General features: G+C 40.2%; 2 protein-coding genes across 2 annotated transcripts in view; both read right to left on the bottom strand.

Moving 5' to 3' along the window:
• Positions 1 to 24,674, bottom strand: part of B3gnt2 (UDP-GlcNAc:betaGal beta-1,3-N-acetylglucosaminyltransferase 2) — a 177,247-nt gene that overhangs the window by 55,509 nt on the left and 97,064 nt on the right. The gene's annotated exons all lie outside the window — the stretch shown is intronic.
• Commd1 (copper metabolism domain containing 1) overlaps positions 21,485 to 24,674 on the bottom strand; it is a 165,726-nt gene continuing 162,536 nt past the window's right edge. Inside the window, exon 3 of the mRNA XM_020175020.2 lies at positions 21,485 to 21,962. Within this exon, the coding sequence (XP_020030609.1) occupies positions 21,855 to 21,962 (108 nt within the window). The 3' untranslated portion in view covers positions 21,485 to 21,854. The remainder of the gene's footprint in view (positions 21,963 to 24,674) is intronic.

Below are 24,674 nucleotides of genomic sequence, written 5' to 3'. Positions count from 1 at the left end.
CTATGAGGTTAAGAGTGTAGGCTGAGGTACACCTCCCAGACAACTTGGGCACTGGCCTGCCTTGAATATAAAAAGCTAGAGCTTTTCTTTTTTTCTAAAGGGGATTGGATATGTCAGATAATGTAAAATTGATTGATTTTGGAATTCTGAGACTAGTACTTTAATTTTTATGCCAAAATTACTGCATATTAAGTAAGTGCTTATTAAGCTGGTCACTGACAAAAAGTCAGTAAACAGGTCACTGACAAAACAAGTCAGAAGTAGAGTGCCTCCCTAACATGAGTGAAGCCCTGGGTCCCATCCCTAGCACCAAAACAAACAAACAAGAACAACAACAAAGGAAGGAACTTGTTTTGGAGCTGGAGTATAGCTCAGTGGTGGTGTTCTTACCATGCACAAGGCTCTGTCTGGGTTCAAGCCCCCAACAACACACAGACACAAATACTTGTTTTGGTTTTGGTTTTTTAATGGACAGCACAGTAATGTAGTTCACGAAATAGTATATAATAAATCTTCCTGTCACGCCTACTCCCCTGCCATCCAACTCTCCTCTACTAACAGGCCATCCATGAAATCACTTTCTTACATATCCTTCATGTATCTTGTTTCCCCAGAAAGCTTGAATTGAACCCAGTTTTGTTTCCTAGTAGCTGAATAGCCATAGGCAAGAAAGTTAACTTCTTTAAGCCTCAGATTCTTCATCAGAAATATGGAAAAATCCAGGCATTGGTGGCTTATGCCTGTAAGCCTAGCTATTTGGGAGACGGAGATCAGGAGGCCAACCCAGGCAAATAGTTTGTGAGACTCTATCTCGAAAATACCCAACACAAAAAGAGGGCTGCCAGAGTGGCTCAAGTGGTAGAGTTCCTGCTTAGCAAGTGTGAAGCCCTGAGTTTAATCCTAGTACTGCTTTCCCCCCTCCCGAAAAAAAAGAAATATGGGGCAAGTACCTACTGTACTGGGGAAGGGTGAGCATGAAATGATTGTGTTTAGCCAGGAGCAGTGGCTCAAGCCAGTAATCTTAGCTGTTTGAGAGGCAGAGATCAGCAAGATTGCAGTTCCAGGCCAGCCCAAGGAAAAAAGTTGGTGAAACTCCCCCCGTCTCAACCAATGGCTGGGTACAGTGGCATACACCTGTCACTCCAGCTATGCAGGGAAGCACAAACAAGAGGATCGAGGTCCAGGCAAACCCAGCCATTAAGCAAGACCCTATCTCAAAAATAACCAATGCAAAAAGAGCTGGTGGGTGGCTCAAGTGGTGGAGTGCCTGCCTAGCAAGCATGAGGCCCCAAGTTCAAACCCCAGTACTGGCCCCTGTCACCAAAATGGTGTTTAATGGTGCAAATATAAGAGTACCACAGCCATACCAGCTGTTGGTTTAATGGGAGCAGCCACCATGTACCAATAGTGAGGTACAGACTGGCTGTGTTTAGTAGGCTCTCTGGGATGAGGAATTTTTGGTGCTATGGAAGTTGATTGAGAGAGAACATGAGCCACAGGAAAACTCTGATGTGGTTAGAGTAGGCATAAAAAGGGATCTGACTGGTTTGCAAAGAAAGAACTTTGAGAATCCAATGATACACAAACCTTTCCATCTGTCTATCATCTATGTATTGACAGTATCCAGCAGGGTTAAAGGCTAGGAGTATCCTTGATAAAGAGGAGTCTTTCTCCCAAAGAAGCCCACTTTTGGGCCAGAGTCAATGTCCTAAATAGACTTAGACAGGTGGTGATCTTCCAAAGACCATGCAGAAGGGCCTGTGTCAAAGACTACATACAATCTAATTTATGATGGGACCAACCCAGGAGAAGTGACATAGGCTCAGGTCAGGAAGCTAATACCCAAATTGAGTTAAGCATACATCTGTTTCCATCCTACTCCTTTTTGGCAAAATGAATATAGCAGCAAGGAAAATAAGAGAAAGTTAAAGGGCATGAGCAAGGAGTTAAAAGTTGTCTTAAGTCTTCCCTACCTTGGAAACATCCTGTAGGGACCCTGTTCCAGTCTCTTGGTGTCCCTTTAAAATAATTTCAGAGGATCACAGTGGTGGTGGAGTAGAGACACCAACGGTCTCCAAGCAGAATGCAATGGGCAAATTTGCCTGGGAGAGATGGAGAGATAGGTGCAGCAGAACAGCTATAGACAGATAGAAGGGAAGCCAATTCAGAGGCTGCAATTTCCACTGCTGATCTCTGTTTTGGGAGGAATTCGACAGGCAACAAGACAAAACAGTTGCCTGCCATGTTGAGGGCTCCCTCAGACTACAGATTCTGTAGCTTGACCAGATCTGGTCAGGATTGTGAAGGTTGGACATGTGGTTGATGGTTGAGGGGGACAATAATTCAGACTATAGGGCCCAGCAAAGTTGACTTTCTGCTTTCTCAGCTGCTTTTTTTTCAGTCCTGGGGCTTGAACTCAGGGCCTACACCTCAAGTCACTCCACCAGCCCTTTTTTGTGATGGATTTTTTTTTGAGATAGGGTCTCACAGACTTTGCCTGGGCTGGCTTCAAACCTCAATACTCCTGATCTCTGACTCCTGAGTAGACAGGTGTATAGGCGTGAGCCACCTGAGTGGCCAGTGCCCGGCCTCAGAGCATTCTTTTAACAAGAGTTAGGTGCTCATTTCACAGCCAGAATCAGACCCACTTGGTGAAGAGGTTTGGGTCACTGCCCATTCTAGCTTCAAAGGCAGACCCAAAGCTCCCTGTCATGAACGCTGGATGCCTTAAAAGCGTCTCTCTCCCCATGCCTTCCCATAGATTGATTAAATGAGAGTTGAGCCAGATGCAGTGGATCACAACTGGTAGTCAAAGCTACTTGGGAGGCCAAGGCAAGTTCTCTGAACCCAGGAACTCAAGAACACAATGACACCTGGTCTCTGCACTTCTACCAAACATTTTCTTTTTTTGCTTCTTCCCTTAAAATTTATATGCATCCATTGCTGGGTGCCGGTGGCTCACGCCTGTAATCCTAGCTACTCAGAGGCAGAGATCAGTAAGACAGCAGTTCAGAAGCCAGCCCAGATAAATAGTTCATGAGACCCTATCTCGAAAAAACCCTTCACAAAAAAGGACTGGTGGAGTGGCTCAAGGTGTAGGCACTGGGTTCAAGCCCCAGTACCACCAAAAAAAAAAAATTTATATGTATCCAATATATTTAACTGAGAAATGTTATATTTGTATTATTCTGCATTTTCTTTTATTTTTAATTATTGCTTATATTTTCAATTAAAAATGTACAAAATAAAGTTATATTGCTGGACTAGTAAGAGCTATACAATTTTCCTAACTGTATATCTATAACTGCAGCAGTTCAGCTATTTTAAAAATTTGGAATTCTGTTCATTTGTTATCTTTAAGTCCACCTCAAGTTTAAAGGCTACCTTATTGTAAGTTTAAAGTATATCAGTGTGGTAGTGAATAAAACACTGTTTTTTTTTTCTTTTGGAAAAATAAATAAGGACTTAAAGAAGAAATAGTTAAATGGTTTAAAAGTGGTTGCCTCTGTGGAGGACTGAAGGGTGAAAAGGAACAGAATAGGAGAGTGAAAAACAGTTGTCTCACACTTCTTTTTGATGGTGCTGGGGATCTAACCCAGGCCCTTGCACATGCTAGGCAAGTGTTCTACCACTGAGCTACATCGCAGCCCCAGCCTTCTTCACTTTTTTCCTTTTGTATTATGAAAATTTCAAACTCAAAGAAAAGTATAATGAAATAATACCAAAAGAAGTATTTGTATTGATAAATTGAACTTTATGGATTAAAAACCATAAAACTCATAAAGAACATTAACTAACCTAATAATGGGCAAAAAAAAAGATTTGAACAGACACTTAACCAAAGAAGGTATACAAAAGGCAAATATGCATATGAAAAGAAGATGAATATCATAGGTCACTAAAAAATGCAAATTAAAACCACAGCGAGATGCCATACCTCCCCATTAAAAATGGTCACAATCAGGAAAACTGACAATACCAAGTGCTGGTGAAAATTTGGAGAACTGAAATTGTCACATTGCTGGCGGGAATGGAAAATGCTTTAGGGAAACAGTCTGGCAGTTTTTAACAGAGTTAAACATAATTCCACTACTCAATATTTACCCGAGAAGTGAACATTTGTGTTCACACAAACACCCACACGCAAATATTTATTGTGGTTTTCTTCACAATTGCCTAACACTGGAAACAATCCACATGTTTTTAGTTGATAAATGGATAAACAGAAAGCAGTACATCTAAACAACAGAATACTACACAACAATAAAAAGGAACAAACTCAAACATGCAAAAGCATATATGAATCTCAAAAGTATTATGCTAAGCATTATAGGTTAATTGTGTGAAGTCCTAAGCCCCTAACACCTCAGAATGACATCTTACTTGGAAAGAAAGCCATTGCAGGTGTAATTACGGAAGATAAAATGTGCTAATCAGCTTTCTGCTGCTGTGACAAAATACCTGCGAGAAATCAAATTAAAGCATGTCTCCAGTGACCTAATTCCTCAATTAGGGTCCACCTCCTAAAGTTTCTACCACCTTCCAAGAGCACCATCAGCTGGGATCTGAACCTTTACTACACAAGCCTTTAGGGAACACTTCAGAAACAAACTATATCATGAGGTCATACTGGAATAAGGTGACCCTTAATCTAATATCACTGGTGTTCTTATAAAGAAACAGTGGAGGAACATTGTGCAACAACAGAGGCTGATTTTGGACTTATGCTGCTGCATGATAAGGAATGCCAAGGGTTGCTGGCACTCTAAGAGCAGGGAATGGAACAGATTCTTCCATAAATCTGAGATTGCAGAGTCCTCCAACAACTTTTAGCACCCAGAACTATGAGATAATTTCTGTTGTTTTAAGCCCCCCACTTTAATTTGTTACAGCAGCCCAAGCAAACTAATTCACTAAGTGAATGAAGCCAGACTCAAAAGGCAATATATTATAAGATCTCATTTATATGAGATTCTGGAAAAGGCAAAACAGCAGGGATAGAGAAGGATCAGTGGTTCCAGGGGCTGCATATGGAATGAGAGGGTGATTAAAAGGAGAAAGGGAGAATTGAGGTTATGAGAGAACCATCTGGATCTCGACTGCGGTGATAGTTACGTGATGACATATTTGTCAAGATTCATAAAACTTGGGCTGGGGGGTATAGCTTAGTGGTAGTGTACTTTCCAGCACTAGGCAAAAAATAAACCTTTACAGTTAATGGATGCATTATTACTCTATGTAAATTATACTTCAATAAATCTGACCCCACCCAAAATTTAATACTGGACCTAACTTCTGGTTTACTGGTGTAAGAAAAATGATCTTTTCTACCAAAGTATATGTCATCCTCTTAGATTACTTAAAATTTCTCAGGTTGCCATCTTAGGTGACTTGCATTGTTTAAAGGGTTCCTGTTTCTTCTTCCAGATTCTTGTACAGCTCCATTGCCTGTGAAAATTTCCCACCAAACTGTGTGCCCTAACCCATCCCCCAAGCCTTTTAGCCAATCTAGAGAGATTGTGAACCTTTGACCTGGACAAATCCCAGGTAAAGGGCAGGTACAATTGCATCAGGGATATAAGGAGAAGCCATTTTGTGTTCTCGTGTCTGCTCAGGTGGAGTGAATACATGTTTACACCCTTTTGATCAAAAGAAATTACCTTGTTGACCTTTAAAGAAGAACTAATACCAACCCTCCTTAAACTGTTCCACAAAATAGAAAGGAAGGAAAACTGCCTAACACATTTTATGAAGCCAGTATTACACTTATCCCCAAACCAGGCAAAGACACCTTCAAAAAGGAGAACTATAGGTCAATCTCCTTAATGAACATTGACGCAAAAATCCTCAACAAAATAATGGCAAACCGAATTCAACAACACATCAAAAAGATTATTCACCACGACCAAGTAGGCTTCATCCCAGGAATGTAGGGGTGCTTCAACATACAAAAATCAATAAACCTAATAAACCACATTAAAGAAGCAAAGATTAAAACAACAACAGGTGTTGGCGAGAATGGGGAGGTTGGGGAGAGAACCCTTTTACACTGCTTGTGGGAATGCAAACTAGTACAACCACTCTGGAAAAAAATATGGAGGCTTCTTAAAAATCTAAATATAGATCTACCATATGATCCAGCAATACCACTCTTGGGGATATACCCAAAAGACTGTGACACAGGTTACTCCAGAGGCACCTGCACACCCATGTTTATTGTGGCACTATTCACAATAGCCAAGTTATGGAAACAGCCAAGATGCCCCACCACTGACGAATGGATTAAGAAAATGTGGTATCTATACACAATGGAATTTTATGCAGCCATGAAGAAGAATGAAATGTTATCATTCGCTGGTAAATGGATGGAATTGGAGAACATCATTCTGAGTGAGGTTAGCCTGGCCCCGAAGACCAAAAATCGTATGTTCTCTCTCATATGTGGACATTGGATCAAGGGCAAACACAACAATGGGATTGGACTTTGAGCACATGATAAAAGCGAGAGCACACAAGGGAGGGGTGAGGATAGGTAAGACACCTAAAAAATTAGCTAGCTTTTGTTGCCCTCAATGCAGAGAAACTAAAGCAGATACTTTAAAGCGACAGAGGCTAATAGGAAAAGGGGACCAGGAACTAGAGAAAAGGTTAGATCAAGAAGAATTAATCTAGAAGGTAACACACATGCACAGGAAATCAATGTGAGTCAACTCCCTGTATAGCTATCCTTATCTCAACTAGCAAAAACCCTTGTTCCTTCCTATTATTGCTTATACTCTCTCTACAACAAAATTAGAGATAAGGGCACAATAGTTTCTGCCTGGTAGCGAGGGGGTAGTGAGGGAGAGGGAGGGGGTAGTGAGGAGGCGGAGGGATAGGGAGGGGGCGGGTTGGGGGAAGGGAGGAGAAATGACCCAAACATTGTATGCACATATGAATAAAAGAAATTTAAAAAAATAAATAAATTGCCTTGTCAAGATTTTCAGTCTCTTGTGTGTCTGTTTTTGGCACCAGAGGGTCTTTAATTCCAACATTAGGGATAGAGGAATTTTACATCACATTGACTTGAATTACAAACCATAACCATGGACTGGGGATATAGCATGCACAAGGCCCTGGGTTCAATCCCCAGGGCTTTGGTCCCCCGGCAACACACACACACACACACACACACACACACACACACACACACACACACACAAATCAGAGAACTTGTTCAGAATTATAGTCAAACTGAACAAGTGGTCTGAGCTGTCATCTAAAAGAACTGGGGATCCTAGAAGAAAAAAATGACTTTTTTCTTGTTAATGTTAAAACCATTTAGTCTATTTGATTTTCCTAAATATTTGAGTGATACCAAGGGCTCAAACCCATTCTCTACTCAAATAAATAGCCCTATATCATTGCTTCTAGTCGTAACTACCAAAATTTTTTAAAATTCCCCTAAGCCATAAAAGACAGTCAGAATCGAGTCCAAAGTTGCTGGCTCCAAAGCCTGTATTTATCACACAGCATTGTGCTCTATAATAATAATAATGGTTTTATAATGTAAGTCAAAAGAAAAACAGATACTTTTAGCACAGTAAGGCCCAAGAGTGGTGCCAGCAGGAGGTTAACTGGCCTAACATGCAGGTTATTTTTAGATGCTTGAAGGAGGCTAGACTCTAATGGCCAGAATATTTCACTCTCCACCGTTATCACCCTCCATTAGGAACAGAAAATGTGCTAGAGGTAAGAAATACAAGGCTTTCGGATTTGGGGGAAAGGCACAGTGGGGTACAAAAGAGAAGCGTACAGGGAAGGGAACTGTGTGAGAGAAAGGAGAGGTTGCAGGGAGGTCTGCTATAAACCTCCTTGCCCGGAGCTGAACTTCCAGGTGAAGAGTTTAGAGAGGCTGCTCAGATTTCTGTCATCCCACACACTCTGGGTTGGTCAGAATATGATGCATGAGTCTGATTTAAAAGATTGACTCACCACCCTCCAGGATTCTGTTCTTCAACAGGCAGTTGGAAGATAGTCGGGAACTGTTGCATGATGAGCTGCTGCTTGCTTCTGTTGGTGTCAGGCATGGTGCTGACTAGGTGCTTTAGATACCTGGCCCTACCCTCTCAATAGCCGCCAGGAGAGGTTAGTGCAGCCTAAACAGGTACTCACATATGATCATACAGCTATCAGATCAATGTCAAAAGATAAACTTAGGCACATTAAAAAAATTAAGAGTTTGAGCAGTGACTCATGAATTGGGCAGTGCCAAACCACAAGTGGGAAAATGATAATAAGGTGTTTGCAAGAGCAAGACAAAATACCAAAATACTTGATTGGTTGAAATGGAAAGTCCCTAATTAGAGGTGAGTTGGCAGTTTCTGATTGGTAAAGTCTTTAGTTAAGGTTAGTTGGTGGGATTTGATTCATTAAGCTTAAATTTTGTTTTATTTTTAGTTGTGCCTGTCTGACTTTGATACAACTAAATTAGCTAACAGCAATGCTTTTCAAACTCTCTGTGAGGGAGGACCAATTAAATTTTCCAATTCATCACAGACTAGTAATTTGTAAAATACAAAATGAAATAAAAGACATGCTGGGCTGGGTATGGCAGCACACATCTGTAATCCCAGTAGTTGGGAGGTTGAGGCAGGAGGAACAAGAGTTCCAGGCCAGCGTGAGCTACATGAAAAAGGAAAAAAAAAAAAAAAGACATGAGAAGTACAAGTTCAACCTTATTATTAATTCAACAGACATACTCTGAAAAATTGTGGTAAATGTTTCGTAAACACTATGAATGCTTGTACTGATGTTACAAAAAGCACTAGAATCAACTTCCTAGTCAGGAGGGCACATCTGAGTCATTTCCAGAACTTTCCCCAAGTGTGTGTGCCTGCCCTCCACCCCAGACTGATTCAGCAGACTTGGCATGTCTAGTAGACACTCCTCAGGGGATTCTGATGTTCATCCCTGGTTAAGAATTAGTCACTGCTCTAACACGTTACCAAAGTTGCTGTTTGTATCATGGTACAAGTTTGAGAATCAAGGTTCCCTTTAGTAGCAATAGTGGACAAGGGGATTGGGAATTGGGGCAAGAATGCCAGGAAATTGAGGAAAGGCTTCAAGAGTTGTCCTCCCTAAAATCTGCAGTATTACCCAGTGCCATTTCACTATCTTTTCATCTTGAAAATTTTGATGTTTGGTTCAAGGATGAAATCTCTCTGAGCAGCAAATTACAAGCAGTCAAAACTGCATTTTGCAGAGAATCTAAGATGATATCTATATTTTGTTTCCTCCTACACAGTTCTGCCCTTGTTAAAACTGGCTACTTAATGCATTCACATATGAGGAATTACGGAAACGGTCCATGCCACAGAAGAACAGGGTCTGTAATTCATCCCAGGAGATGGCAAGTAAGCAAGGCAGCCAGTCATATTTAAGGAGAAACAGTCTGGAGAGGAAAACCACTCCACCTTTTCAGATCAGGACCCATAACGAAAGGAAGAAAGGGAGAAGAGGGATGGAGCCTCACAGAAAGATTCACTCAAGACCTCACTAAAGTGGGCTGGGATGTAGATCAGTGACAGAGCACTTGTCTAGCTGTGCTCAATCTCCAGCATCATAAAAACGAACCAACCAACCAACCAACCAACATAAATCCTAGACACCAGAAGAGAGAACAGAAAGTGCTGATGTATTCCCTCAAGAAAAAATCCACTGACCTAAGCGACCCCAACAGAGATGGAGTCAAGAGGGTATTTGAGGACTGGAGGAGAGGCTCAAGAGGTAGAGCACCTGCTTTGCAAGTGTGAAGCCCTGAGTTCAAACTCCAGTTGCACTAAAAAAAAAAAAAAAAAAGAGGATATTTAATAGAAAAATGACAAATAGGCTGTCTGAGCCAAAGTATACTTTATTTTCTTCACTACTCCTAATAATTACTTTTTATTAGTATCACTGGTGTGTGCCTGTGTGTTCAACTGATTCTATCACAATATTAGTTTTATACAATCACCAATATAGTTTGGTGATTGTGTGATGTGGCCTTTTTTTCTCAGTGTCATTTCTTGATAAGCATATTCATATACAACACCCTCATGTACAATAGAATATTGAAATATTCGTCCAACATCATTCTCTAGGAAAGACTAAAAACTTCTTGATGGATGATTTATTTCCAGGCTACACCAAGGGCTCCTACAAATTGATAAAAGACAAAAGGAAAAGGAGGCAAAGGATCACTTCACAAAGAAGAAATAAAAGTAGCAAAGACATGACAAGATGTTCAACCTTGCTGGGAAAATGGAAAAAGGAGTTTTACTCATCATATTGGCAAAAAATGTGTATTATCAAACATTTCCAAGAGTGAAGGGAGTGCTCTCATACACTTCTGTGAAAGGGAACATTGGTTGGGCTACTTTAAAGGGATTTTTTTCTAATATATATTCACATCCCAAGTTTAAGGGGTCATTTCATACCAGCTTCCAAAAGCTGATTGTGCATTAATGTCACAATAGTAACTTGAAATTGTTTCCAGAAAGTTGATTCCCTCAATGCTGATGCACAAATAATGAGAGCCTGATTTTGAGGAAAAGGAAATAAGGTTTATTATTCATTAGATGAAGAGGACAGGGAGAGTCAATGTCTCAAAGTTCTGTCTACTTTTTTATAGGGGCATTCAGGGGCCTGAAACGTGACAAAACAGGTACCCAAAAACGTTGGCTTTTTTCTCCTGGTGCCACATCTTTGGTTGACATAGATTTACTCCTTCTTGGTAAAAGGGAGAATACTGCCTGGTTTAGTTGAGGAGTAAAGAGTGTTAACCTTGGGTTCCCCCATGTGGAGAGAGTGAGAGCGAGAGAGTGAGAGGAGGGGAGGTGAGGGGGAAGGAAAAATAAAATGAATAATGAGCATGGTAACCTGGCCAGCACACAAGCTGCTACAATCAAAAGGTTTTCTCTCTTTTGTAGCCCTGATTACATTTCCCCACTGTCAATTTGTTCATTTCATTTCTATGGAAAAGGGGTGTCACAATCAAGTTTCCTGTCCTTAGTAAATTTCTGGGCCCAAGTAAGGAGTCAGTGCTCCTCTGCAGAAGCAGCTTTTAAGCACCCATTACAAAATCAGCCATGCCGGGAGAATTCACAGGGAGACTGGCAAGTGCTACAGATCAGCCCTTAAGCCATCTCTTTCGTTTTCGGAGAAGGCTGGTTGGTAAACGTTCATCCGAGCTCCACAGTGTCTACAATCTCTAAAGCACATAGTCGGTTATACGCATGCTGAAGTTTGGATTTGACCTGTTCTTCAGAGCTCCATGGGTTAAAGGCTTTCTCTCCCGCTTGGTGGTCTTGGGAGGAGCTGGAGCCATAATGTGAGCCACAATAAACCTTTTTTCTTTATAAGCTGATTGTCTCAGGTCTTTTGTTTCAGTAATGTAAAGCTCTAGAACACTCAGTGATTCCTATGTTCCGAGATATATTTGGACATGTGTACAGGGAGACATGTTCAAGGATGTTCACTGCAGCATTGTTTGCAATGGAGAAAAATTGCAGACAACCTAAAAACCCATTGTTACAGAACTCAAACTGGCTCAACTTGTGTCTAGAGAATATAATGCAGCAGTTATAATTAATGAAGTAAATTTATATGTCAGTGGCCTGAGAATTAGCTGATGATAGACAAATTAACGGAATAGTGAACGATTGTATGCAGGAGTACTCTAAAAAGAGTAACTCGCAGAATAGCAGGAAAAGAAACATAAGCTTAGTAAGGAATTTAGGGCGTCACAGGATTTTGAATGAGCCTTATTTGCCTGGTGTCCAAGGTCAATGCCTCCTGATTGGAGAGCCTCCCCCAGCCCCTGAAGGCTTTGTTGGGTCAGCTAATTCTAGTAAAAGTCTTATTTCCACCAGAAAAGTTCAGAGGAGACTTCTTTTGGCATCTTCCATAGGTGAGATGTCTCCACTTTGAAGTATTTTCTTCGACGGTTGGGTGGGTTCATCCTTTAGTACTAATACAGAAAAGTATGCTGTGTGGGGGGGAGGTGAGGGGGTGGGAAAGCAATTTGCAAGACAATACCTAACAATTACACTTCATGTTACAGAATACAGAAAATACTGTAAATATGGGTATATATGCAAGTAGGTTAAAAATCCATAAAAGGGAGAATAGAGGAGGAAACCAGGATTAATGGTATTGGTTAAAGGGAACTTCAATTTTAAGGGTTAAATGCTTCTCAAAGACAAGAAGTAAGAAAGCTTCAGGGCTCTGAGCTCCTGGGAGAGAAGGCACCTTACTCGTTGAATATAACCCCTCCTCCTCTCCTGACCTGGGCCTCTTGGGCAGCCCTACACTCCTCCCCAAGGACACTCTGGAAATTGTGGAAATTAAGGCCCTGAAAAGCACTAAAAAGATTATGATTATCTTCCTTCCTCTATAAAAATCAATTCTACAAAGTTCTGATTTTTTCTTTTTATGACTTATAGTGAGGCTTTTGATATTCAAAAAACTTTGAATTTCTCAAAAATTGTTGACTTAGCTGGAGGCATGTGCTTAATTCTGACTTACTGGGTAACTGGGCATCTGGCAATAGAAGGACAAGAAATGGCCCCAGCAATTTTCAGTCATTTCCCAAAGAGAAGGGTGAAAGGATAGAAGGAAAGGATGAGTTTCATCACCACTAGCCTCCTCAAGCCGTGTGCTTAAACCTCCAGGTGAAAAACCAGGTGTGGCGTTTCAGCTGCAAAGAATGGCACAGGCTGTGGTTACCATAGTAACCACTTCTCTCCCATGGCTCACTAAAGGCTACAGGGACTTTGCTGGGTCTCGCCCGCCCTTCCAGCAATGGTTCCTGGACTGGTTGCCCAAAGGGGCTGAAAGCTGACTCTCCCAGGGTTGGGTCCCCAACAGAGGAGATTCTCCAGCTCTATGTTCAGAACCAAATTCCCTTAGCTTTTTGTTCGACTGCTCTCTGTGTACATAGAGGAAGGAAGGGTACTGTTTGTTAAAACTTTTGCATTATCTTTCCCCATTATTCAAGTTTTATCCATAAGCGCTGATGACGAGAAAGGCCGGCTTTTCTTATGTTTCAGCAAGGAAATTGGTTAGTGCTAATAACTTTCCTGCTGGATGCTTTTGGCCTCAGATTATCTGTTATTTACTTTTTAACTTCCTGGAACTGGGGGAAAAGATTTTTTTTCTCTAAATTCCCTTTAGACTCTATTTAAAGTGGTGATACACTATCTGGTAAATGGCTGTATCTATGGTTGAAATGGATCATAAATTAACTTGTGAGATGTCTTACAGAGGCCAAGGAGATCCAGGAAAAGATACCTTCTTTCTATGTGGCCCATGTACACCCAGAAGATTTGAGCCTTATCTTTAGTCTCCCCTGGCCAGCAACCCAGGTCAGTCCACGGCTCTGGGGGGAGAAGGAAATTTCACGTGGCTAGCTTACCTTCTTGTGCTACTATTGGGCAGCTGATAGGTAAATATAAACCCTGTTGGGCAAAGTTCAGTTTTGCAGAGTAGAGGTAAAGTAGCAACCTTTACCTCTACAGCTGAATTGTGCTTTGAGGGAAAGGTCAGGAAGGGTCTTTTTTTGCACTCATTCCCTCCACCAATCTGCTTGGGGACACTCTCTCCGGCTAAGGAGGCAATAGTTCCTTTATGTTCCTCCTCACTTTCCCTGACATTCTCTTCAACAGGCAGTAAGAGGTTAGTTAGCATTTGTTGCCCTTAATGCAGAGAAACTAAAGCAGATACCTTAAAAGCAACTGAGGCCAATAGGAAAAGGGGACCAGGAACTAGAGAAAAGGTGAGATCAAAAAGAATTAACCTAAAAGGTAACACACATGCACAGGAAATTAATGTGAGTCAACTCCCTGTATAGCTATCCTTATCTCAACCAGCAAAAACCCTTGTTCCTTCCTATTATTGCTTATACTCTCTCTATAACAAAATTAGAAATAAGGGCAAAATAGTTTCTGCTGGGTATTGAGGGGGTAGGGGGGAGAGAGAGGGAGCGGAGTGGGTGGTAAGGGAGGGGGTGGGGGCAGGGGGGAGAAATGACCCAAGCCTTGTATGCACATATGAATAAAAAAAAAAAAAAAAGAGGCAGTAAGAGATCCCTGGAAGGACAAAAGATGTCACAGAGGCCCCACAGCTCTGTTAGGGGTGCTACTTAAGCTGCTTCTGGCCTCAGATCCCCAGGTAGGGAAGGAGCTTTGCGGTTTGCTCAGTTGCGCTGTTTCACATCTGTTAGCAGCCATAGGTTCTCTTTATCTGGCTATGTTTGGCCTTGTTTATCTTCCATGGGAACACAGCCTTTCCTTTTCTCTGTTTTCCATTTATAACAACTGGTTACCAAGAACTTGAGCCTCAGATGATGAGCTGGATATGATCCAGGTTTGTAAAAAAAAAAAACCAAAAAAAAAACTTCTAAATCGGGTGTGGTTGTACACATCTATAATCCCAGCACTTTGCTACAACATCAAGACTGTCTCAAAAAATAAAACTTTTCCTGATGTCTCTAGGTCTCTCTGCCTCTTTGTTGAAACTCTCATAGCAACTGCATTGTGCACTACTCAATTTAGCACTTAATTGTCTCCTGACTTGTATTACTTGTAAATTGCCTCATGGTTACTGGTTTCAGTATCCTAAGGAGACAGTTCCTAACAGTAATAATGATAATAATAGCAACAGTAGCAAACACTTGTCTGTGTTGACTTTGTGCCAGATATCACTCCAAGGGAAACATGTTATTCCTCCCATATGCCTACTGAGGCAGGTACTATTACATTATAACTTTTTTCTTTTTTTTTTTTAACAAATGAAGGAAATGATGTTAAGCCTAAAGATGTTAAGCTGCTCAAAGTTACACAAATACTAAGTAAAAGAATCAGGACTTGAACCAGTTATTTAGCCCCTAAGTCTCTAAAAGATAGATGTCTTTTAGACTATCCCATAAATACCATTTATTCCACATCACCTAGCTCTGTAAATTAGATTTGTCATCCCTATTTTCAGATGAGAAAACCAAACTTGCCCCAGGTCAAGGATTTCAGTCAGAGCTGTGATTCAAATCTAGGTCTGCCACTAATGCTTTCATTTCACTAGCTAAATAGAGACCATGAATTTGATTAATACTCACTCAATCGTTACATCTCTTGAAGCTCATTCATCTCAGGCCCATATGTAAAGAGCACAGATCCAGGGAGTGGGAACACAAAGGTGTGTAATACACGGTCCCTGCCCTTAAGGAGTTCGCAGGTTAGGGGAGCAGGGAGGTAACAAGCAATGTAGGACTGAGATGGCAATTGGTAAAGTTTAACAAGGCCAAGGAAAGATGAGGTGGGTGTGCATACAGGTGCCTGACACTGTTACATGGGTAGTGGACTAAAAATTCAGTTCATAAAGTTTTCAATCCAAGGCTTTGTGATAACAATGTTTTGTGATAAACTCTGTTAACCAGAAAATTCAAGTAAGAGCATACTGAGTTCATTAGGTTTCTGCTATAAATAATAGCCCTCTCCAAATCTATTATGAATTGCTATTTTGTAGGTTGCCATAAAACCTTGGGGAATGGGGTAGGGGTGGTGTCACAGATTGCTTTCTGAGCTGTCTTGAACCTGCTGACATTGAAAAATTCTGTAATGTGAATAGGTGTTTTTCTCCCAGAGGAAGAGAGAAGTCATAGCTTTCACTGGAATCTTTTTTTTTTTTTCGGTGGTACTGGGGTTTGAACTTGGGCCTACACCTTGAACCACCCACCAGCCAGCCCTTTTTTGTGATAGGTTTTCTTGAGATAGGGTCTAAAGAACTATTTGCCTGGGCTGGCTTTGAACTAGATCCTCCTATCTCTGCCTCCTGAGTAGCTAGAATTCTTGAAGACATAAAGTATCATCCAAAAGTTAAGAACCACTAAAATGATGCTTTGAATGTACATGTGCACATGTACTATATAGAAATACAACTTTAAAACACACACAAACATATGTAAATATGAACCCACACATTTTCATATGCCTAGAAATTATCTGGAAAGAAATACCAAACTTCTGGGGACAGAGAGCTTTTCCTTTTCTTTTGCTTTTATTTGTTTTTAAAATATAAGGAAAGAGATTTACTTTTTTGCACCATGTAATTCTGTGCCAATTTAAAAATTAAATTATTAATAATTTTAAATCTGCACATATTACTTCTATAACCAAAATGTTTAAAGCATCTGATCTCTGTTCTACTGCATCATGGGTCGACCATGTTGAGAAAATCCTAACAGTGAAGATGTGCTGCTGCTATGGAGTTCACTACAGAGACTGCTACCACTCTCTAAGAGCCAAGGATTATGCTGTATTTCGGATGCTTGGACCAATGGCTGTCTAGCTAAGATGAGGAGAATCTGCTGCCTACCTGGAATGGTGACAACCAGGAAGCCCATGTAGCACCAGACGTACTCATCTTGCACACTGCACCCAGAAATGGGTGGCTTTTAGTGGAAAGTGAGACCAAGGCCATCACAAACAGCTTCAGACTCTACAAAGAGCAACAGCAGCCTCAGGCACAGACAGATCTAATATGGATGAGGCTACCGATGACACTGGGTCTACCTCAGGGTCACATCTGCTGTAAGAAATATCATCTAAATACAATGAACAAGGATAGAAATACTTTTTATAAGCACATAATTTTTCAAAAGTCTGGCAGGTAGAACATAGAGATGGAAGACAGTAGCCCTGAATTTTTTTTCTGGGCCATGTCCTTCTACAAATCCTTTGCTGTCTATCCAGATAGTTCCTCTTTTTTGACAAGATGCTAAAATAACCTCTACCAGAGTCTCTGCATCAGTTATTGAGATCTGTGCCAATTCTTGGCCATTATTCTAAAGAAAACTTCATGTTTGTAGAAAATCCTCATGTTTCTTAAACTAACGGTTTTAGCTTATTCCATTTGAGCAATCACTCAAACTCACATTTTTTCCCTTTTTTAATCTCTCCCCCCAACAATGGACTTGAAACCCTAATACCAGCAGGAACCATAAAACTAGTCAAGAACATGAGAAAGAGAAAATAACATCACAATTCTTAGTGAGTAAGAAGTAAAATATACAACCATATTTTACTATCTGCTCATGTACTGCATTAGTATTTTATCCTGATAATTTATGTATGGAACAAATACATATGCCAGTTGGCACCCTTATCTGACAGGAAGCAGGCCTAAGTAGGTTCCTTTGCAACAAAGGCTAGCTCAAGGTTGCATTCCCTTGTGATGCTAAGAGAGACAGTTATGGCCATCTCCATTTAATGAAAAAATCATCACGCTTAGGTAAAAAGTGCTATTTCTTAAATTTTACGGTTAAAAAAGTTAAGCACAGGATAATTCGGTTCTTGTTAGGTTTCCCTTCAGTGGACAAAATCACCATCTAAAGTATGTGAGGGTCAGGCACTGGTGTCTCATGCCTGTAATCCTAGCTACTCAGGAGGCAGAAATCAGGATTGCTGTTTAAAGCCAGTTCAGGCTTCAAAAAAGGGCTGGTGGAGTGGCCAAGTGGCAGAGCACCTGCCTAGCCAAGTGTAAGGCCCTGAGTTCAAACTCCAGTACCACCAAAATAAATAAACAAATAAACACCAATAGCTGAGCATCTTGTCTACAAAGGTGGAGAAATAAGAATTTTAACATAGCAATTGTCTTACAGTGAGGAAAAGGATCCTGTTCTCTTGGGGAAGTATCCAATCATTTCTCAGTTGACCCTAGGATTCCTTCCTTGTCCAGTACACTGGTCTAGATATTTACTGTGCATTTCAGAACATATTTTCTAATATCTGTTTAACATTTATTTTCCTTTAATTTCTACTTATACTCTGTTCTTCAAATTTTCTCCCAGATCTAAAAAAAGAACTTCAATAATTAATAGCTTGACACGATGTCAGCTATTTGGCATTTCAGATATTCAATGTTATCCTTTGCTTTTCACCACCTTCTTGCTTTTAGGGGAGAATAGTTAAGCTACATTTTAAAAAATGCTATAATTCTTTTTTGAATCATCATTAAAATTATACTGGGGGAAGAGCGATTATATAAAGGGAAGAGGAGGTTATAATGGTACAATTTAGGCTTTACTGATAAACTGGTAAGAATTAGCACTTCCAAGAAAAGCCAGGCCCGAGAATAAGGCCAACTCTTTTGCTCATTAACACAAAACCCCTGAAGTCTGGAGCTGCTTTCTGGCTTGATTCTGAAAGCTAACTTTTGGCTTGGTTGGACTGAAGTTAAAGTGCTTATTGCTGAAGCACAGATAATTGCTATAAGGCCTAATTCAGACTAGTTATTTATTTTACCCTACATTTTCTGAACTCAAAGTAAATGATCCAGGATCACAGAGGTAGATAACCTGGGGGGGGGGGGTGTCTCTGGGCCCCTTATGCTTTTCTTCTTCCCTGGTCCTTTTTCTGTGCTTGCATTATTAGCAGGGGGAGTCCTGGTTGCATATGTGCCCCTTATAAAGATTTATAAAAATAACTTGGTTCTAGAAAAAACAAAACAAAGGTAATATCCAATTAGGCAAGAAACGGAATGATTTTCTCACCTCATAAAGGAAATACAAACTGATAGAACCTTTCGCAAGAGCAATCTGGCAGAGCATTTATCAAAGTCTTAAAAACCATGTATTCCACTTCCAGGAATTTAGTGAAGGAAAGTCATCTCTTTTCCTAGTTCTTTGTATGTTAGGTTAATAGATCATTTAACCCTTCTTGGTATATTTCTGCATTTTTATAATACAGGAGTATTAACAGGACCACAATATTCTTATAGTGGGAGGATAATAAGCATCTACTCCTCCAGTAATAAAAAATTTAAATAATTAAATATAAAATATACCCTGTTCAAAACAACTTTCACTCAAAAGTGTTTTATAAAATGTGGGGACATTGTTGACAACCAGTTTTGTTTTTTGGGGGACTCAGTATATATTAACAGTAGTTTTTCTGGACCTAGGGTTTGGGAAATTAATTTTAAAAAGCCACTGGGCACTGGTGGATCACACCTGTAATTCTAGCTACTTGGGAGGTTAAGATCAGGAGAATGGTGGTTAGAGGACAAGCTGGGCAAAAAGTTCTCAAGGCCCCATCTCAACCAATAACTGGACATTGGGGGAATCTGGGACAGCATGGGCAAATATGTTCATGAGACCCACATCTCTCTTTTTTGGTGGTACTGGTGTTTCAGCTCAGGGCTTTGTACTTGCTAGGCAGGTGCTCTGCCACTTGAGCCTGTGAGACCCCATCTCAACAGAAAAAGCTGGTTGTGCACCTGTTATCCTATGTACACCAGGAAATGTGAAATACAAGAATTGTGGTTCAGGCTGGTCTGGGCAGAAAGTGAGACCCTACCTTCAAAATAACCAGAGTAAAAAATGCTGGAGGTGTAGCTCAGGTGAATGGTGGGTGCCTGCCTACCAAGTGCAAATCCCTGAGTTCAAATACCAGTACCATCACCAAAAAAATTTAAAAAACATTTTTTAAAGCCCATGCCTACTTTTGTGGCTATGACTTTCATGGGATGACCGAAGGAGAGCTTCAAACCACAACAGTGAGTGGACCATGTACCTTTCCTTCATGTTTCCACAGACCGCCAGGGCTGTGTGGGCTGCCTGGAATCTCATTATCTGATGAGATATTCTTTTCCTCCATTTTACATTAGGAGACATTATCTAAATTCTCCCGAATCACATGGTAGTAGCTCTGGGAATAGAAAGTAAGTTTTAATAGCTTTTTTTGCCAAACCACATGCCTTTTCTGGATCTACGTGAGTACTGTTTCAAGATGTTTTCTGAAGGGCTCACAGGAGCTACTTTTAAAACTTTCTGGTCATTGTTTGCTAACTCCTGGGATGGTTTTAATCAGGAAAGAAGCCAATAGTTTTAGCTTGGGTGCTGGAAGAGCTCCTAAAACGTCTCCAAACTGATTTAGGAGAAGCGCTTAACAGAGAACGGCTTATTCCTGACCTGGAATAAACTCTTTAGAACTGACATACGTTATTGCCATAGGCTAAGAGAAGGACATTTTTCTGAACAAATTACAACACAAAGACAACTGAGGTTTCTAAATATCAGTATCTAAAATGATGAACCTGTTCACCATAGTCTCAATATACTGGATGGCAGCCTCCTCCTCCTTGGATATTCCTGGTGTTTCGTAATCTCCTTGCTATTGTTTGGATATTAGATGTCTCCCAAGGCCCATGTATTGAAGGCCTGGTGGCCAGCCTGTGGCACTACTGGGAGATGGTAGAACATTTAGGAGATAGGGCCTAGTGGAAGGAAGTGAGGTCACTGGGGACATGCCCTTGAGGAGAACACTGAGACCCTTGTCATTTCCTATGCTTGTCTTCCTTTGCTTTCTGGCCACCATGAGGTGAGCAGTTATGCTGTACCATGTGCTCCCTGCCGTGGTGTTTCACCTCATCACAGGATCAAAAACAACAGAGTCAAGCAATCATGGACTGAAGCCTCTGAAACATGAGCCACAATAATAAGTCTTTTCTCATTTTAATTTGATTATCTCATTTATTGTTTTCTCAGTAATGGAAAGTTGAGTAACACACATCTCTACTAGGACCAAGTTTTATTATACTAGTTTTTACTGAAGACATATTCTGAGATTTTATTTGATAACTGAAGCAAAATTTTCTGAGGCAAAAGGCTTCATTTCACTTGTTTTCCATGTCCCACCTCTGAACAAAATAGGATGCAAGTGTCAGTCCCTTGTTAGAGAGAACTGATGCCCCATTTCTACCAAAAAGAGCCCTAAAAGACAGACTATGGCCTCTTCATGACTCTGAAAGTTTAAGAGATCAAAGATTTAGGGGAAAAATGAGGCAGGCTAAAATAGAGACAGGTAGCCTGGGAACCAAAAAAAAGCCACAATAAACAGCTGGAAATATGAAATTAAACATTGTACTAAATAATCACTTAAGAAAGTACATGCATGCATATTCTTTCCAGCACACACTGATTAAGTTACAATATATAGATGCCATGTTCAGTCATTGGATGTTTTCATTATTTCAAATATAAGATTCTCTCTCTATATCGTCACCTCAGTAGACGTTTTCCTCTCCTGACTTGAAGCAAGAAAAGGGAGTGAGGTTTGTGATGATGTTTAGTTTAAGGCTCCAGAAAAGCTTGGTTCTTTCTACTCAGATCAAACCAGACCCCCAGTTTCAAGCAGAACTAAGTCAACTACCCAAATCAGTTCCAGAAGCATCTTATTAGGGTCTGGTAAATCTTTTCTAGTTCACCCAGATTCTTTAAGTCCTCAGCTTAGAACATAAGATGCTTTGGTGAGCCTTGTATTGCAGGACTAAAATGTTTTCCTCCTCATATTCTAACTCTTGCATGATTGTAAGAGTTGTTATATAAATTCCTAAAATTTCTCCCAGGAACAAACAACCACAGGATTTCAAAAGCTGACCCCACTTGCTCCAGTCCTGTTGAATCCAAATCTCTGAGAATAAGGCCCCAAAAGCCTTTTTTTTTTTTTTTTGGTAGCAGTGTGGGGGATTGAACCCATGTCCTCATGCATGCTAGGTGAGTGTTTTACCACTGAGCTATACTCCCAGTCACCCCCCTCCTTTTCAATTTTTCAGTCTTTTCAGCATAGTCTTTATGCTGAAATATGAAAACCTCTGTTCTAGAACAGTTCCAAGAGTAAATGAATGGAAGAGTGGAAGACACCCTAGCAAGCAGAGACAGACAATATTTCAATTTGAGGATTTAATTCCACTGGTGGAACAAGATTTTAAAAAGGCCAATGGAGAGGGATCATGAACACTTTTACTTCAACACCATCAACTCCTTTCTAAATCATCTTCAGTTAGGCAGGTTGCGTCAGTGTGCTGATACTTTCTTCTACCTCTGAGAGCTTCTTCAGGATTTGGTTGACCTTGACCTCATCAAATTCCAAACAAAGAAATTCAGATTCCTGGAAAACATAAAAGGATGGTTTAGAGGGGACCCCCTAAAATAGCTAAGGCTCTTCATCTGGCATGACCAAACTCCACAGGCCCAGGGTCTCAATACAACAAGTCGAGCTCAGGCCTTAGCACCTAAGTGATATTTTAACAGGCAAAGCAAATCCGCACTGTGCTCTAAACAAAACTGATTTTATGGTAGTGTTTCATAAAATGTAAGGATGTCAGTTGTTCACATACTGTGGTTATTTGAGAAGCTCTTCCTGTCATATCATTTGATTGTCTTATAATTTTTAAGGTTAGTACTGAGGTATTGCTATGTTATAGATGAGAAATGTGGGGTGCAGAAAGGTTAAAATCAGAAAATGGCACAGTCATATTGTGAACTTCCACCTCTGGCTGACTCCAAAGTCTGTGTACTTGCCACAAGCACCCTGTAGTATAATAATGAAAGGAGGACAGTGATTTGTTCTGAGTTAGCCTGGAAGTGAGTTAATTCAGATTTTGTCATGCCAGAAATTGTGACAAGTTCCTGGGGAAACATTAGCCAGACAACTAAAAGATAACCAATCTTGAAACAGCAATAAACATTTCTGGGTTCTTTCTACTTACTGCAAGGTCTCCCTCCTAATGTCTCCTTCTAATATGTTTCCTTCAGTAACTGTTAGAATTGATAAATTAATCCTAGGTTAGGTAGATATAAAAGAATAAGTTCTTTCAGGTGTGGTGGCAGAAATTTCATGTACAGTGGACAAATCCTAGGTCCATATTGTTTTGAAAGACAAGGGATAATTGTATGTATCCAAGAGTGACAATATTCAAGATTTTTTTTTTTGGTGGTGTTGGGGCTTGAACTCAGCGATAGTTAAGATTCTTAAGGACAGCAATCAAGTAATTTTAGAGCAGTATGAGTCCTTAGATGGCATATAATCCAACTGCCTTGTTTTCTAGAAAACAGAATTAGGGCCTTAGGCAACGTCCCTCTATTTGTTGCTAGCAAACTCACCAGGTTAATGTTCTTTTCTCTACATTTTCTTCTCTAAACACTAAAGGGGATCAGAAAGTGTCACCCCAAAGTGTGCCACTTTGGCATATGGATTATTTTGAATTGAAGGTAACTTAGAATCAACAGATGGAGAATGAAGTCTTTTTGAGTTTCCTTTATCTGGTTAAAGGCAGAAACTTCTGAAAAATGAGGACTGCCATAAATCTCTTCTCTGGTGGAGTTTTATGCTGATGAAGATGGAAAGTTGGCACCACAACAAGTCTGCACAGTTTTGATAAAATAGCTCTATTATTATTTATATATTATATATCTTCCTATAGTTTACCACCTGTTGTCACTTCATAATGTATCAGTCTCTGTTAAAGTGGCATATAAGATTTCAAGTATAACTACCTCTTTGGGTTTTTAGTTTTGTTGTGTATGTAATTATTTAAAATACCAACATCAATAAAAATTTATAAACTTTTTCTGTCAATCTTTTCTCAGTTTAATTTGTAGTCTTCATACATAGAACCTAAAAGAGTAGAGGAAAAGTTTTTCTTCCCTATGGCATTTCCCAGCTTTTTCCCCAGTGTCAGGCAGATGCAGGTCAACAAGCCTCTTAAGCTGGCAAGAGTCACTCTGCCATAGTTAGATAGAAGAATCATTAGGAGTTAATTCTGAAGAAGCTTTTGTTGTTGCTAAGCTGCTGAACAATGTATACAGATGGCACTGAAGAGCCCCAGGGGAGTAAGTGCAGAGGGAGAAAGGGGGCCTCTCAGAGGAAAGGCTTCCACAGGAGGAAAGGCAGTTTTCCCTGACTACAGGAACCCTGCCTTAAACATACTTGGATACCAAAGAAGTGTAGACTCATAGTGAACTCAGAAACTCTGCCAACTTTTCACTTAGTACAAGAAAAAAACCTAGTTTAAACAAGGAAAGAATATTAATGGAAGCTCTCTGTGTTTCATGCTATAAAGTTGGCTCTTTTTTGGAAAGGCAAATTTATGACAAATTAGGCAATTCACTTGGTAAAATTAAGAATAGGTCTTAGATTGGAAAGCCTCTTGTTTTTTCATTCAGTTTTACTGAGATCTTAGCTTGATTTTAAGTAATTTTTTTCACATTTGGCCTTGGAAACAATATTGCCCAGAACCTAGTGTCTAACATACAAATATACATGTAATAGGTGTGTGTGTGTGTGTGTATATATACCTCAAAAGAAATGTTATAACTTATGTTTCACCTCAGTGAAAGTCAGGTACATCTAGTACTAAATCACCTGGTTTTGTGTTTACACGTGAAGAGATTACACTTATAATCTCTTGTGAAGGGCACTTGTGAGAGACAGGAATAACTGAGTAAGGTGTGTTCATAAATAGCATTTTTCTGACTAAGGGATTATTAGTTTGCTGCAGGTTTCAGTACTCAATCTTTTAATGGACCCTTAAATATCAATGAAGCTCAGATTACTTCTATACTTTTTTTCTATTCTTTTTTGGAGGCAGGGTCTCACTAAGTGGCCCAGGCTGGACTTGAACTAGCAGCAATCCTCCTATCTTAGCCTCTTGAGCACTGGAATTGCAGGGCACCATGCCTGGCTAAATGTGTTTTTATTTTTAATTGGCACATAGTAATTGTACATATTTATGGGGTAGAGTATGACACTTCAATACATGTTCACAAGGTATAATGACCAGATCATATCTTTGTGTTGGAAGACATTCAAAATCCTGTC

The sequence above is a fragment of the Castor canadensis genome, chromosome 12 (genome assembly GCF_047511655.1).
Source record: "Castor canadensis chromosome 12, mCasCan1.hap1v2, whole genome shotgun sequence".
Lineage (NCBI taxonomy): Eukaryota > Metazoa > Chordata > Mammalia > Rodentia > Castoridae > Castor > Castor canadensis.
This window is presented reverse-complemented; position numbering and strand designations above follow the sequence as displayed.